This window comes from Eschrichtius robustus, chromosome 1 (genome assembly GCF_028021215.1).
Source record: "Eschrichtius robustus isolate mEscRob2 chromosome 1, mEscRob2.pri, whole genome shotgun sequence".
NCBI classification, from domain to species: Eukaryota; Metazoa; Chordata; class Mammalia; order Artiodactyla; family Eschrichtiidae; genus Eschrichtius; species Eschrichtius robustus.
In genome coordinates, this window is record NC_090824.1 from 67,145,694 (window position 1) to 67,161,113 (window position 15,420).

A 15,420-nucleotide genomic window follows, 5' to 3' on the forward strand; every position below is an offset into this window, starting at 1 on the left:
AAATGAACTTTTATATAATGAAGATTGGCAGGGCATAAGCTGTGCAGTACAATTACCTCAGTTCAAATTCTTGGTGTGCCCCATTGTAATGGACCTTTAGCAAACTATTTAAGCTCTATGTGCTTAAAAGGAGTGGTAATAATAGTACCTACTTCCTCAGATAGTGTGAGAGTGAAATGATATACTTAAAGTGCAATGCCTGATACGTGGTAATCACTCAATAAATTTTAGTCAAAATAAAGTTATGAAACTCTACATGTTAAATTCTCTGGTGCAATTTTATTGTAATTTTTGCAGTAGTGTGCAAGCCTAATTGAGATTATTATTTGTGTACATGTTGATAAAAACAAACTATTAAGAGATTGCCTTATCACTTAATTGTTTAGTCTTAAATTCATTGTGGTTTATTTACATTACCTTTTTGCTAGGTTTATTTGTATATCTTATCAAAATAGAAAATTATTTAACTTCATAAACTAAGAATCTCAAAGAAGCCTCGTTCTCTTTTTCTGCTTTCTACAGGAATCAGTGTGGAATTTCTGTGTTCCTTACGTTCAGATGCAACCATGGAAAGCATTACTGCTTGTTTACATGCGTTACAGGCCCTTCTAGATGTTCCTTGGCCCAGATCTAAAATTGGCAGTGATCAGGTGATTTCTCGTTTTTTTGTTTGGCTTCTGTACATTTCAAGGAACAGGAACAGAAACATGTCCAGGTTACTACAGTGAATAGGCAGTAAACACGGAGAAGTAAAAAGGAAACTAAAAAACTGCACAGCTAGGCCTCAGAACTGAAATGGCATCAGCAACTGTGCTGACCCAGGAGCAGTCATGCCTCTTTCTGCCACTTTCTGTCTCTGCTTCTGCCGCGCTTATTTCTGCTGCCACCAGCCAACCACTCTGTGTAGCAGCTCTTCGTGTGAACTTTCTGCAATGATGGGAAGGTTCTATATCATACTGTCTTTGTCTCTTTCCGCTTCAGTGCACCCTGCTCTTCGTATATACCTGTATCTTATAACCCATTTCCCTGAGAGAGTTTCTTCTTGGTTCACATAGTTATTGTCAGTTACGTAGTATTCCTCTTGGCTGAGTTCTCTATCCAAGTCTTTTTAAGAGACGACTGGCTAGTCTGTAGGTGGAGTCAGACACTAATATCAGACCCAGTTGTTATCATGGTTAAAAGATCACTGTACACAGCTGATTCACTTTGTGATACAGCAGAAACTAACACACCATTGTAAAGCAATTATACTCCAATAGAGATGTTAAAAAAAAAAAAACACTGTACAAAGAATGGCACTTCCTTCAACTGCTCTCCCAAGAGCAACTCTGTATTGGGCAGGCACCCTTAGCATCAGGTACTACCAGTATATTGAATTGTATATTAAATTGACTCTTGGATGTTAAGAAAAATGGATGGTATGATTTCTTTTCTATACAGACAGTTATTTAACTTATTACTACTACCGTTTATTAGGTTTAAAGTATTAATCAGGCTCCTGCCTGACTTGGATTGTACTAGAATAAATTTTAAACTTTTTCTGCTTGTTTATTCTGTATGTTAAAACAAGTATCATAATGACAGTTTTACTATTATTTTCAAAGATGAAGGAAAGCCACCAGAGTAACCAATAGAAAAGAAAAGGGGAAAATGAAATAGTATTTGTCCAATGTATTTTATTCTTTAGAGAGATATTCATTCTGTGCTTAATAACTTATCCACTTTTAATGTCATACTTCATCATCATTCTTTATTAGTACTAGAAAACCTTAGTTTTCTAAATCTAGGAATCTACATGGCAGTCCTTATATACTTTTTGCCACATTTTTCATCTTGTTTTAGAAATCTCCTTGTTTGTTTTCCCACTTTAGGACCTGTGTGAAAATGATCTTTTGTCATAGTGCCATCTCCCACAAGATTGGACAAAAACCAACCTGGAGTTGGTTTAAAGTGGAGCAAGTGTTACATAACTTTATTGCCCTAACACCTTTATTTTTTGTGGACCATTGTTACATTCTCTTTCTCTGAATTTTGTCGTGGCATTTTAACATTGGTATTTTTTTTTAAGTATGTAATTTTCCATATAGTCTCACCTGTTTTCTGTGATAGGACTTGGGTGTCGAGTTGTTGAATGTACTACATCGAGTAATTTTGACCCGAGAATCACCTTCCATTCAGCTGGCTTCTCTTGAAGTGGTAAGGCAGGTTATCTGTGCAGCTCAAGAACATGTGAAGGAGAAAAGACGAAGTGCAGAAGGTGAATGTTCCTATAATGCCAAATTAATCACACGGCATCATTATTTTTTAAAGTACTGCTTATGTGTCTGTGTCGTTCTGAGAATCTATTGTGTATGGTACAAATGAAACATCTCTAGGTATGGCTTCAAATCTTCTCACGCGCCTCTACATGTTAGCTTGGATGTTGTCAGTAGCTGAACTACTATTCCTTGGGAAAATTAGAACTTTAACAGCCCTGGAAGGAAAAAAAATCTTTATACTGATTGAGTACCTACGTTTAAGTGTTTACCAATGTACATGGAAAGAACTACTGACAATTCTTTAATAACTTAAGTTTTGCAAAGTGATTAAATTGTTCATTTACAAGTCAAATTTGGTATTGGTGAGTTTATCACTTAAGATTACATTTGACTACATATAACAGAAAATCCAATATAACAGTAGATTTTAAACACAAGGACTTATTCTCTTATCTAAAAGAAGTCCAGAAGTTGGCGGTCCTGGGCTGAGATGGCAGCTTCTTAAAGACATCAGGGACCTCAGTTCCTATCTTTCTGTCCAGCCACTACCAGTATTAAGGTGGTAAGGTCAGTGCTGGAGCTCTAGCTATCAGGTTCACACCTTAACAGCAAGGAGTTAACCAGACAATATTTTAAGGCTGAGAAGGTCACCGAGGATTTCTTTTGATCCATTGCAATAAGAAGTCCAAATAAAGACAACTACTTTTACCTCCATAACTTTCTCTTTCATTCTTTAAGACCCAAGACTTAACCCATTTAAATCTGTTACCTACAACAGAAATGAACTAAATTGCCATCTACCAGAAGCAAAACAAACCTGAAGCATTTATTCAACATTGTTCTTTTTGTCTTTTAGTTGATGATGGGGCTGCTGAAAAGGAAACCTTGCCAGAATTTGGAGAGGGAAAGGACACAGGAGGACTTGTGCCTGGGAAATCTTTGGTCTTTGCAACACTGGAATTGTGTGTATGCATTCTAGTTAGACAGCTCCCAGAGCTAAATCCTAAATTGACAGGTAGCCCAGGAATAAAAGCTACAAAGCCACAGATGCTGTCAGAAGATGGAAGTAGGTTGGTTTCCGCTGCATTAGTTATCCTCTCTGAACTTCCTGCAGTGTGCTCTCCTGAAGGTATGTTGTGGTGTTTGATTGCTTTACTTGACTTGGAAGCAGAGAAATGGTTTTGATGGATAATGGAGGTAATGGTTGCTTATCTTTTCCTCATTACACAAATGCTGACCCCCAAAGCTTTGCGTATGGTCTTTAATCCTCTACGGTTAACATTACATTCTAGTAATCTGTTTTACTAAAAGGGTGAAAGTAAATATAGAGACAGCATGTACTCTACATAGATGGTCTCTTCCATGGTTGAGAATATTGTAAACCCATCAATGGCAATTACTAGCTCTTGGGCATTTTTTGGTATACAGTATCTAATGGACTTCCCCTGCCTCAGTGACAGCAGAAGCTTCTCGTCACATCCAGTTCTCTTTTGAATCAGCTCCATGCTTTTAATATAGTGTGTAAGGCTCTGCAGAGTACATCTGCCTCCTGGTTCCTTCTGTGTGAACCTTAAACCCAGGAGGCTTCATGCATATCCCTGTTCTGTACTATTGTCAGTGGTGTTACTTGATCTGAAATGACCCCACCCCTTCTCTCCTTTGTAAAATTTTGCCTTCCTTTCAAGTTCAACTCCAGCCCTGTCCTCATCTGTGAAGGCTTCCCTAAAAACTCTGGCTCATATTGAGTTTTGTTTTGTTTTGTTTTTCTTTTTTGTTTGTTTGTTTTGTGTGTGTGTGTGTGTGTGTGTGTGTAGCTTCCATATGTAGATATGTAGTTTTTATGTGTCATATAGAGGTATATGTAATTGATTATTATAGAAAGAGAAGATAAATATATATACAGACATATGTCTTGTTTCCAGTGAAATTTTGTACCCTCTAGTACATAATAGGGACTCAGTATTTAATAGATACTTCTTAATTGGTAAGCATATTTCTGCTTAAATGTGTCTTGACCAACTTACATGCTGTCTTATTTTTAACATGACTTTAAGCTTCAGTTTGACTTTTAAACCTGTATTCCTTGTTCTCACACACTGTCTTATACCAATAGTAGCAGAAAAAGTGACTAGCAGAGGATTGGGGGCAAAAATATACGATATGAGTTTTAACGATAGCCTCTGGGAAAATTGATTGACTATTTTAGCTTTAGTCTCTTCCCTTTCACTTTAAACAAAGTGACTTTTTAACTACTTAGTGGCCATGGAAACTTTAATATTTTGTACTGAGTGATTCACTACAAATTGCTTCAAAAGGGTTTAATATAAAATAAAGCCAAAATGGATAGTGATAGTGGTTGCACAACATTGTGAATGTACTTAATGCCACTGAACTATTAAAAATGATTAAAATGGTAAATTTTTTGTTACATATATTTTACCACACTAAAAAGTAAAAATAAATTCAATGTTTGTCAACTACCAAGTAAAACAAAATAACACAGCAATGGATAATGGTACTGTGATATACTTTAAATAACATCTCCAATTATAACCAAAATTTAATCCAACCTTTAAAATCTTAAAGTTATTTAAATTATCTTAACAGTTATAATCCCTAATGGAGAATAATCTTAAAAGCTAGAAATCTTTGACATTATCTAACTCATTTGGTGATTTCCTTTGAGGAACTGTATATAGACTGAAATAGTGTTTTTTAAAAACATTACAGGAAGCACCTCAATCCTCCCTACTATACTGTACCTCACAATTGGAGTCCTCAGAGAAACTGCTGTGAAGTTACCTGGGGGCCAGCTATCTTCAACAGTTGCAGCTTCCCTGCAGGCTCTGAAAGGAATATTATCTTCTCCCATGGCCCGAGCAGAAAAGAGCCATACTGCTTGGACTGACCTTCTCCGAAGTGCTTTAACAACAGTTCTTGACTGTTGGGATCCAGGTAATTTAGGCTCTTTGGAAGCAGTTGTTCAGTTTGTTTTAAAAAGCAAGAGGGACAGTTTTTTGAGATAAGCTATTTACTTGATCATGTTTGGCAGTCTCACCTAAAGGAGACCACAATTCACTACATACTTGTTTAGAGGATATGTATCGTAGATAGAAAATATCTATGGTCTCATTTTAGTATCTTTAACGTTAATGCAATTAAATTACTGGCAGCCTGTATGTTGACAGTGAGAGACCTTCAGATGTAATAGTATGTTAATTTTAAAATACAGTATCATCCATGTCTAGCTGACAGAACTTTTTTAATATGCACAATGTACTGAAAACTGCATAAGGTATACATTATAAATATAATACAAGACTGATCTGTCCCTCCAGCACCTACTAGCTAAGTGACTAGACAAGTTATCCAACTTCTCTGAGCCTTAGTTTTCTCATTAACAAAATGAGGAGATTGTGTTGCAGGAGACTGTTAGAGCAATAACATAATATGTGAAAAGCATCTCGCTTTTTACCTGGCATATATCTATAAATGATAGCTAGTATTATGTTCAGTATCCATTAAACTTAGTTTACCCCTTTGTTATTGTTGAGTAGGTCTTATTTTCAACATTATGTCATGGTAATTGTAAAAAGTGTTTAGACATATTATAAATTATCGCCTTTTTAAAAAATATATATTTATTTATTTATTTGGCTGCGTCAGGTCTTAGTTGTGGCACACGGGATCTTTTGTTGCGGCGTGTGGGTTTCCCTCTAATTGTGGTGCACAGGCTCCAGAGCGTGTGGGCTCAGTAGTTGCAGCGTGCAGGGCTCTCTAGTCGTGGCTCACGGGCTCTACAGCGTGCAGGCTTAGTTGCTCCGTGGCATGTGGGATCTTAGTTCCCCGACCAGGGATCGAACCCACATCCCCTGCGTGGGAGGTGGATTCTTAACCACTGGACCACCAGGGAAGTCCCTATCCCTGCCTTCTTTGTTCTGTTTATCAGTGTCACAATTCACCATATTCTATTTTGTATGGTAAAAAGGTTTCAGTTGAATTCATCATTTATTGACCACCCACTTTGTGCCCATAGTTGGGAGTCTAGGGGAGGCTGGTGCCATAAGGTATGATTAATACCATAGGAGCTCCTTGAAGGCAACAGTAATGTCTTATTTATCACTGCCTTTCTAGTATTAAAAAAAGGAGATAGGGACTTCCCTGGCGGTCCAGTGGTTAAGACTTTGCTTTCCAGTGCAGGGGGTATGGGTTGGATCCCTGGTCGGGAAGCTAAGATCCCACATGCCTCGTGGCCAAAAAACCAAAACATAAAACAGAAGCAATACTGTAACAAATTCAATAAAGACTTTAAAATTGGTCCACATCAAAAAAAAAAACCTTAAAAAAAAAAGACAACTGGCAAAAAGTTAGAGTAGTCAGCTCTGTTTGAGTGAATCAGGCAGAGTGTCACAGTAGGGTTCTCCGGAAGCTCATGCTGAGATGGAGTTTAGGGAGCAAGAGGCTTATTAAGGAACGACATCTGTGAAGGGAATGGGGAAAGCAGTCTTGGGCAAAAGAAGCCAAGCTGCAATCCGAGCATCCAGCAAAGCTCAGCACGCCTGCTGGGCGGCTCTGAATATTGCCTGTCAGTGCCTCCCATAGGACAACAGTGTCTACACTCCGTCAGATGTGGCTGCCCCCTGAAGACTGTGATCTCAGTCAAGCAAACTCGGGGGCTGAGGCCAACCCTGAGGAGCTAACAGCTGACCACATGCCTCACAGCTGGGCAGCACCTGCCCTCACGAAGGGGAGCTCAATGGTACACCTCTGTAGCTACCCCAAGAGTCTTCTCAAAACAGTCTGTTTCTTAAAGGATTAGAAAGCATTCTCCATTCTCCACATGGACATCATAGAAAAGGATTCTCGCACAACATTTTGATCTAAGACCAGGAGACCTAAATAGCATGGTACATTTGGAGGCAGCAAGTAGGGCAACAAGAGAATGTGGGTTTGAGGGGAAAGAGTAAGAGGGTGGTGAACGGTGATTAGGAAAGAGATGGAAGTTGGATGGTAAGTGGGGCCAGATGATGGAAGGTTTGGCATGATTGGTAATTTGGGCTGCCTTTAATAGGCATGTGTTCTTAAAACAGGAGTAAAGTGATGGGATTTGCATTTCTAAAGACTCACTCTGGCAGCAGTATAGAGAAAAAAGCAAGACTGTTGGAGACAAGATAGTAGCAGTAACGATAACAAGGAATGAAATAATGAAAACCAAAATGTTAAGCAAGTATTAACAGAATTTACTGATAGTTTGGTTTAGGAGTTGAAAGGGGTAAGGTGAGTTGAGCGTTCATGGTGCCCTTAACAGAAATACCAAAGTGAGGGTTTTCAGGGGAAGATAGTGAGTTTATTTTGAAATGCCTACAGGATAATCAAGTGGGATGGAATATGAAGCGGTCTGGGCTTCAAGAAAGTCTGGCTAGAGATGGTTTTAGACTGCATGTGTTTGGGAGTTTTCAGTGGGATGGCTGAAATCACCTAACTTGGGCTTATGCAACAAGATGGGAGGAGATTCCGAATGTAATGCAGAAACAGAAGCTAAAGAAAAGAGAGTTTTAATGACTCGAGAGTGGTCAGCAGTGCAAAATACACTGTGGAGATCACGCTCACAGCGTTGCGGTACGAGAGAGGAGTAAGGGAGGGGAAGGATCAAGTACAGGCTCCACTCGACAGGGAGACGAGAAAGCTGAAGGAAGATACAGGGTCAAGGAGTTTTATTTTCTTTTTTTTTAGATGAGGCTCTAGTATGAGTTCATGCTTATGGGGGAAAAAAAAGGTGGAAATGGGGTTGGAGTTGGAACTATTAGGGAGGGAAGCAGCATCCCTTTTCTAGGCAGAAAGGAAAAAAATTCACAGCACATTTAGAAGGATGAACCTCTGCCAGTGTGAGGGAGGAAAAGGAGGTAAGGATGGAAAGTAATAGGCGTAAGTTGTTAGGTTGAGTTATGATGAGCTTGCCTCTTTCATCACACACACACACACACACACACACACACACACACACAGATGGTTTTCTGTTGTCTGTCAGAAATGAGGTTAGGACGTTGAGGATTTGGACCAGGTACTGAGAAGAATTAAGGAAGGAGCTGATCATGATAGGGGAAACATTTGCTACATAACAAATTGCTCCAAAACTTAGTGACGTCAAACAACAAACATTTGTTACCTGACAGTTTTTGAGGGTCAGGAATTGGGGAGCAGCATAGCTGGGTGGTTCTGTCTTGGGGTCTCTCATGAGGTTACTGTTAAGATGTTGGCCAGGGTCACAGCTAAAGACCCCATTTCCAAGGGGACTCGCTCATGGCTGTCGCTAAGAGGCCTCAGTCTCTCACTGGCTGTTAGTTAGCAGGAGGCCTCAGTTCCTTACCACACAGGCCTCTCCATGGGGCTTAATGCTAAGGGAACCTTGCATCTATTGTAGGTAAAAGAGAATGGGTATAAGGGAATTCGGGCAGGGCTGGGAGAATAAGGGAATTTTAGAAGAAATGGGAAGAGGAACCCAGGAGAGCTTTATCTTACGGAGAATAAAAAGACATTTTTACTGAACAGACTAGCTGTTGTAGTTTCAAGTTGCTATAAATGACTAAGAATAACTTGGCTGTATGTGAAGCACTATGGCATCATGGTTAACAGTATGCTTTCTGCAATCAAACTGAATGCCTTACTAACTGTGTGATTTGGGCAAATGACTGAATTTCCGTTCCTCAGTTTCTCATCCATAAAAAGGGGGAAATAAGTGTACCTACCTCATGATGCCAATGAGGATTAAATATAAAGTGCTTATAATAATACTGTCATAATTCTAAATGTTAACCATGCACCTATTTTACCTCAGAATTATTCAAATTATTTTTATAAAATAAATCCTACCCATCCATAGTATTTTGCTGTCATTGCTGCTGTGTCTCAGGTGTCAGCTCAAACACTAATTTCCTCAAACCTTTCTCTGACCGCCCAATGTAGCAACTCCTGGGTTGCTTTCTATTATCTCTTAATACATATTTTTTATATTCATAGACCTTGTGACTAGCTGAAATCCTTTATTTACTTCTTGGTATATTCTGTATCTTCTCTGTAAATTGTATTCTCAGTGCCAAAAAGAGTGCTGGCACATAGAAAATGTTTCTTAAGTATTTGATGAGTGAATGTTACCAAACCTTCTACATATATATGTAATTTTTTTCATAAGCAGCAATCCATTCTTACTCAATTTAATAAGCTGAATTTGCCACACCTTTTCCTTTTCAAATAACATTGATTTTCCACAACAGGTTCATTAAAATTATTTAATGAGAGTATGACTTTGGGAAATGAAGTAAATTACATCCAGTAGAAAATTCCTTTAAATGATTGTGGCACACACAGATATTTTCAAATTTTTCTGTACTGTTAAGAAATGGTATATGTAGCAAACAAAGTGCTAAGTTATTTTCGCTTGACACGTGTATTATCAAAATACGAATACTTTAAACTTAACAAAGAAAAAACAACTGTCCAAGCATTTCTGTATTTCTCCACAATAAAAATAATAATATAATAGCTAATTTATATTGAGCATTATGTGCAACATGCTATTCTGAATGCTTTGCGAGGATTAACTCATTTAATCCTCATAACCTTATAAATTTAAGTACTGTTGCTTTCATTTTACAGATGAGAAAACTGAAGACGGGGTTAAATATCCAAGGTCACACAACTAGTTAATGCATATTCCTAGTAAATGTATATAAGTATTTACTGATGTCTTTACTTGTGAAGATTATAATTTCTTTGGTAATTCTTAACTCTAGAATTACTTAAAATGCATATTTTAGAGCTACAGCATTTGCCAGGATTCTTAGTCAGTCAGTCAGTATTACTGTCTGTAATCTTTAGGTACACAAAAGAAATTACTACCAAACTAGAGACAGCTTCACAGCTGTATAAAACAGTTAAATATGACAAGTGTTGGGATCTGTTTCTCATAGATTATTTCTTTTTAGTAGCTGGAACACACCAAGAACTTGATGAAGTCAGTCTGCTTACTGCTATCACAGTATTTACTTTGTCTACCAGTCCAGAAGTAACTACGATCCCATGCCTTCAGAAGCGCTGTATTGAGAAATTTAAGGCTACTCTTGAGATAAAAGATCCTATGGTAAGTGTCTTTAGAAGATAGATGTTTGTAATAGGAACATGTTTAGGCTTTTGCAAAACTCTTCCTTATGATTTTGTTGATTCCAACAGAAAGTAGCAGACTGAAATTTTTTATTTTTAGGTTTGGATTAATTCATGTTCTTGGGTTGACAAAGTCAAATAATAATGGTCTTGTTTTTTGGCCCTGAGGATGGAATGTAGTTAGTTGGAGAAAGATAAAGAAAATGTTTTTTAAAAAGTAAAAAAAAAACAACAACTATATTTGAAACAGGGGCATCTTAAAATCGATATATCCCTAGAACTTCAGTGGATTTCCTTTCAAAAAAAAAAAAAAAAAAAAAACGGAAAAGGAAGACTCTAGCATGTGCCTCCAGTATATGACTGTAAAATAATGGGACTTATTTCAAAAACAGCACATACAAATTAATCCCATTCCTTTCTGGCCCTTCTATTTGCTAAGTTGATTTCCTACGCCGTTATGTGGGACAAAATAAGTTTGTAGCACATGATCGCAAATAGACGCCTAAAATTTAGGAACCGGATTTTCTCTCAGAAAAAAATAATCATTCAAATATCACAATGAATTGAATAAAGGATGGTTTATATATTTGATGTATAGTCATCTCCTTTAGTTCTTCTGTCCTGTTTGTTTCCTCCAGCCTAACAGGAGCTTTATGTAGCAGTCTCAAAGTGGTGCCTCCAGTATGTGATAACACATAATTAATATGGTCCAGACATGGTTCCTTAAGACCTTCATAGCATCAAATATATGTGGTTTTCATATAAAACATTTTCCAAAATCTCCAAAATATTTTTCAAGTTTGTGTGTTCGTTTGATTTTTTACATTATAGAGAGGCAAGTGAGGGGGAACATGGGAACTAGTCGAAAGAAGAAAAATTAACCACTTTATTCCCATTCCAAGCTGTCACAACCACTGTTAGCATGCAAGTTTGAATACCTGTTAGTGCTTGGACTTCCAAAATTAAAGATAAAGTGGAAATAAAATAAATTTAAGTGTGGGAGGGGAGGCTTTAATTTTTTTTTTTTCATTTACAGTTTTAAATTTACCTTAAAAATTTACATTAAAACTTACATTTTAATATAAATGTGAATTTATATTTACAGTTTATACTATTTTTGTCTTTTTTTTTCTGATTAGGTACAAATCAAGACCTATCAGCTCCTACTTTCCATTTTTCAGTATCCGAATCCAGCTGTTTCCTACCCGTACATTTACTCTTTAGTAGCCTCTATCGTGGAAAAACTGCAGGAAATAGACAAAAGAAAACCTGAAGACACTACTGAGCTTCAGATCTTTCAAGAAGGCATAAAGGTCTTGGAAGCACTGGTCGCCATTGCTGAGGAACAGCATCGTAAGTGCTAGCACTAAATGCACGCTAAATCAGAGTCTGTCCAAAATCAGAAATTTAACGTTATTTAAAATGTAACACATCCCATTAGTCACTTAACATTATATTTTCACACTCGTGGAAAGGCAGGTGTTTATGTTAATCCCAAGTATTGATATTGTTTTGTATTAATTTGGGAAAAGAGATTGGAAGAACTGCTTCCCTTCAAGTGGGGGAAATATGTCCAGATCAAGTGTATAAGAAACATTTACATCCCTGAACCTGGGGCTTACATCATTTGTTTATTTTCCAGGCTCTCAGCTGGTGGCCTGTCTTCTGCCCATCCTCATTTCCTTCCTTTTGGATGAGAATGCTCTGGGATCAGCAACTTCCATAATGAGAAATCTGCATGACTTTGCTTTGCAAAATCTCATGCAGATTGGGCCTCAGTATTCATCAGTTTTTAAAAGTGTAATGGCTTCTTCTCCAGCCTTGAAAGCCCGCCTTGAAGCTGCTATAAAGGGCAATCAAGAAAGTGTCAAACTCAAGATACCAACATCTAAACATACTAAGAACTCTGGAAAGAATTCAAGCATCCAGTTAAAGACCAACTTCCTCTGATTTCTTTCTTTTCTTTTTTGAATAGTAAGCACCTTAACCACAATACTTGATCATTTCTTTCACTTTGGGGGCAAAAGTGGCATTTTAGACACAAGTGCACTTGGAGGCTGTTTGTTTTGACTTAAATAGCTTTGAAAAGTCACAGCAAACTTAACGTTTTTTGTGGGGTTTTTTTTTTTCTTTCTTTCATATAATAAAATCACAGAGCTCTGTCAGAATTCTTGCCAGGAATTTCAATAAAGTGCTAAAGAACTAAACTTAGAAAACCAACCACTGCTTTAAAAACAAAATTTATTTCTTCTAATAGTCCATACACACATAGTACTATGACAGATATAAATTTGACTCTAATATAAATTATCTGCATTTATATTGTATCTCGATTGCCAGTTTAAAATTCGGCCTTATTCAATAATTGTATTAGACTTTCTTGGATTTCTCAAACAGCATAAATGATTGGAAAGCTATTTAGGAAACTTGGTTTAGAATTATCTAAAATATGTAATAGTACAAATTAATTATGGCCCTACAGTGTGAGTTAAGATTTGGTGTCTATAAATATGGCTTTTTACCATCTATTGGTTTTATATGTATTGAGTTCAGAAAATTGAAATTTTAGTCATTTTAAATAGAATAGGGCATTTCTACTTCAATTTCTCACATGGATTTTCTTTTACCTCTGTTCCTAATAATTTTCTTCATTTTCATTTATGGCAAACATTCATACCAATGAGTTTAATATAGATTCATATCTATATTTAAATTAACTATGGGTTTATATAAATGTCAAATTTAGTACAACAAATTTAGATCCTCAATGAATACAAGTATGTTTTTTTAACATGAAACATTTTAATATAGAAAAAAATCTAACGATAAAGTCATATTGGTTGAAGGATAATTATTTTTAATTGTTGATGGTCATTGACTCTCCTTCCACTTCAGTGTTATACTATGTGAATCAAGCACTGTGTCAAAACAAAGCATTTCCCTGTTAAAAATTAAAACCCGAAGTGAGAGGGGCATGTTCAGAATGTAGAGACACTTGGAGTCAAGCGAAAGCAATGTGATGGTACTCTATTTTATTATGTTTGTATATAAATACACTTGTAAATCGTTCAGAATGAAAACATTTGACAAATTCTAACACTACAATCAATTTTTCTAATTTACATAAATAAAGCTAATTTTCTTTATCATTCTTGTATTTGAAATTATTTTACTCACAAAAGATGGCTGGTTAGTCTCACAGAGTCCAGAAAATCATTTCTGTGGAGCAAATAATATTTTCTCTGAAACTTAGCCTTTTTTCTGAGAGGAGCCCTTTCTTTGGAACATTCTTTGCAATGGTTTGCATTCTTTGTCTTCCTAATTATCTCTGTGAATTTGACTGTATAACTCATTATTGTTTCCTTCACCTGAACGCCCTTCTCTCCCTTGTTCTATCTGGCTGACTCCCAGTCCTTTTAGGCCTGGTTTAAATGTCACTTCCCCTTGATAACTCCTTAACGCTTCTTACCCTCCTCTCAAACCAAGCAAATGTAACTGCTTCTTCATCTGTGTTCCTGCAGTACTTTATATATTCTTCTATGCATTGAACATCACATTGCATTTTAATATCTCCCTTTGAGACTGTGTCTCAAAGGGATAAATTTTGTCTTCTGTAACTGCCTGTGTGGCATCAACTAGACACTTAAAAAACTGTTGAACTGCACTGGTGTAGGATGAATTTGAGCTCAGAAATTTATTTCTTTGCCAAGGCAAATGCTGGACTGGGATATTCTCAGGATATAGTTTTTTGATTTTTTTTGTTTCTTTTGTATTGTTTTGTGTTTTGTTTCATTTAGTTTGTTCTTAAACATTAAAATTTCTGCTCGTCATTTAGTGACCTGGTATCCTGAATTGTCTGGATTAAACGTGCTATATGAATATCAATAGTTATGAAAAAATATGTCCAGTGTCATGGAATTAGGAACTTTGAGTTGGGCACAATTCTATAGGCTTTTTTTAATGTATCATCTTGTTTAATACAATATTGAATTAGTAAAGATTTTCTTACTGATAACAGAAATTAAGGCTTAACGGCTGAGACTTGAACCCACCTTTCTGATCCCAGGTTCCAAGCTAGAGACAGAAAAGGTCCGTTGGTGGTCCTGATTCTATCAAGGTAAAGCTTTTCTCTTCTTTCACTGTTCCACATTCCCTCCAGAGCTTTCTTCACTCCTAGTTGAAGATATTTTCATTTAATAGTTCTCCAAATTGCCACCAAAAGTTTTCTGGCTAATACAACAGGAAAAAGTGGGAAAAATTTGTGACGTCTACAATTTCAATGGGAATAATGATTACATGATTAGTTGTTCATATAAGTTCTGATTTGTTTAAAGGTGAATAGTTAAAAAAAAAAAAAGGTGAATAGTTAAGACTGAAAACACATCAAAAATTCTTTACATCTGTTTTATTTTAACAAGTCTCCAGTTGTTATAAAGCAGTTGCACTTCAACTTGGTAATTCTTTACAAAGTAAATGTGTTGATGAGCAACTTGGATGAAACAAAGTGGTATAATATTTGCTTGAGCTTTATGTTTTTCTAAGGGAAGAAATACAGCCCAAACTACTAGTTGAGTCTCATTTTATTTAACCCACTGTTTAAAAGCTTATCGTGGAAAGACTTATAAAGTAACATCGGAAAGACCAGATTTCTATAAATAGAGCATCCGAAGCAAAATTTGTACTTCTATAAATCAAACTTCACCATCCACCTAAAAGGAACATTAAGGCACTTTAAAAGATACAAATAAGTGCTATAAAAGAGATACAAGGATAGTGCTATGGGAACCCAGGGAAGAAAACTGACACTTCTGAGATGGACTTCGTGGAAGGAATATCATATGGTACAGGCTTAGAGTACTTGACGGAATAAATGTATAACCCAAGAGTCTTTTGTAACAATTTTGAAGAGAAGAATTCACTTTGTCTTTTTATTACAATATTAGTTTGCATTTTGAGGGAAGAAATTCAACCCTCAAGCTAATAAACTATGATAATACAAAACTAA

At 36.5% G+C, this 15,420-nt stretch overlaps 1 protein-coding gene and 1 long non-coding RNA gene across 8 annotated transcripts in view; one reads left to right on the forward strand and one right to left on the reverse strand.

The window, feature by feature from the left end:
- Positions 1 to 13,562, forward strand: part of HEATR5A (HEAT repeat containing 5A) — a 112,222-nt gene extending 98,660 nt beyond the window's left edge. For 5 of the 6 annotated variants that reach the window (XM_068546480.1, XM_068546528.1, XM_068546500.1 and 2 more), the window contains 7 exons: positions 523 to 650; positions 2,110 to 2,257; positions 3,115 to 3,387; positions 4,989 to 5,213; positions 10,241 to 10,395; positions 11,555 to 11,768; positions 12,058 to 13,562. In XM_068546480.1, the coding sequence (XP_068402581.1) occupies positions 523 to 650; positions 2,110 to 2,257; positions 3,115 to 3,387; positions 4,989 to 5,213; positions 10,241 to 10,395; positions 11,555 to 11,768; positions 12,058 to 12,365 (1,451 nt within the window). In that variant the 3' untranslated portion in view covers positions 12,366 to 13,562. The remainder of the gene's footprint in view (positions 1 to 522; positions 651 to 2,109; positions 2,258 to 3,114; positions 3,388 to 4,988; positions 5,214 to 10,240; positions 10,396 to 11,554; positions 11,769 to 12,057) is intronic. The other variant, XM_068546510.1, reaches the window with a different exon arrangement.
- Positions 1 to 15,420, reverse strand: part of LOC137766374 (uncharacterized) — a 73,601-nt gene that overhangs the window by 9,407 nt on the left and 48,774 nt on the right. Inside the window, exons 3-4 of one of the 2 annotated variants that reach the window (XR_011074309.1) lie at positions 14,468 to 14,645; positions 2,094 to 2,267 (exon numbers count right to left, since the gene is read on the reverse strand). This is a non-coding gene — a long non-coding RNA (uncharacterized lncRNA). The remainder of the gene's footprint in view (positions 1 to 2,093; positions 2,268 to 14,467; positions 14,646 to 15,420) is intronic. The other variant, XR_011074310.1, reaches the window with a different exon arrangement.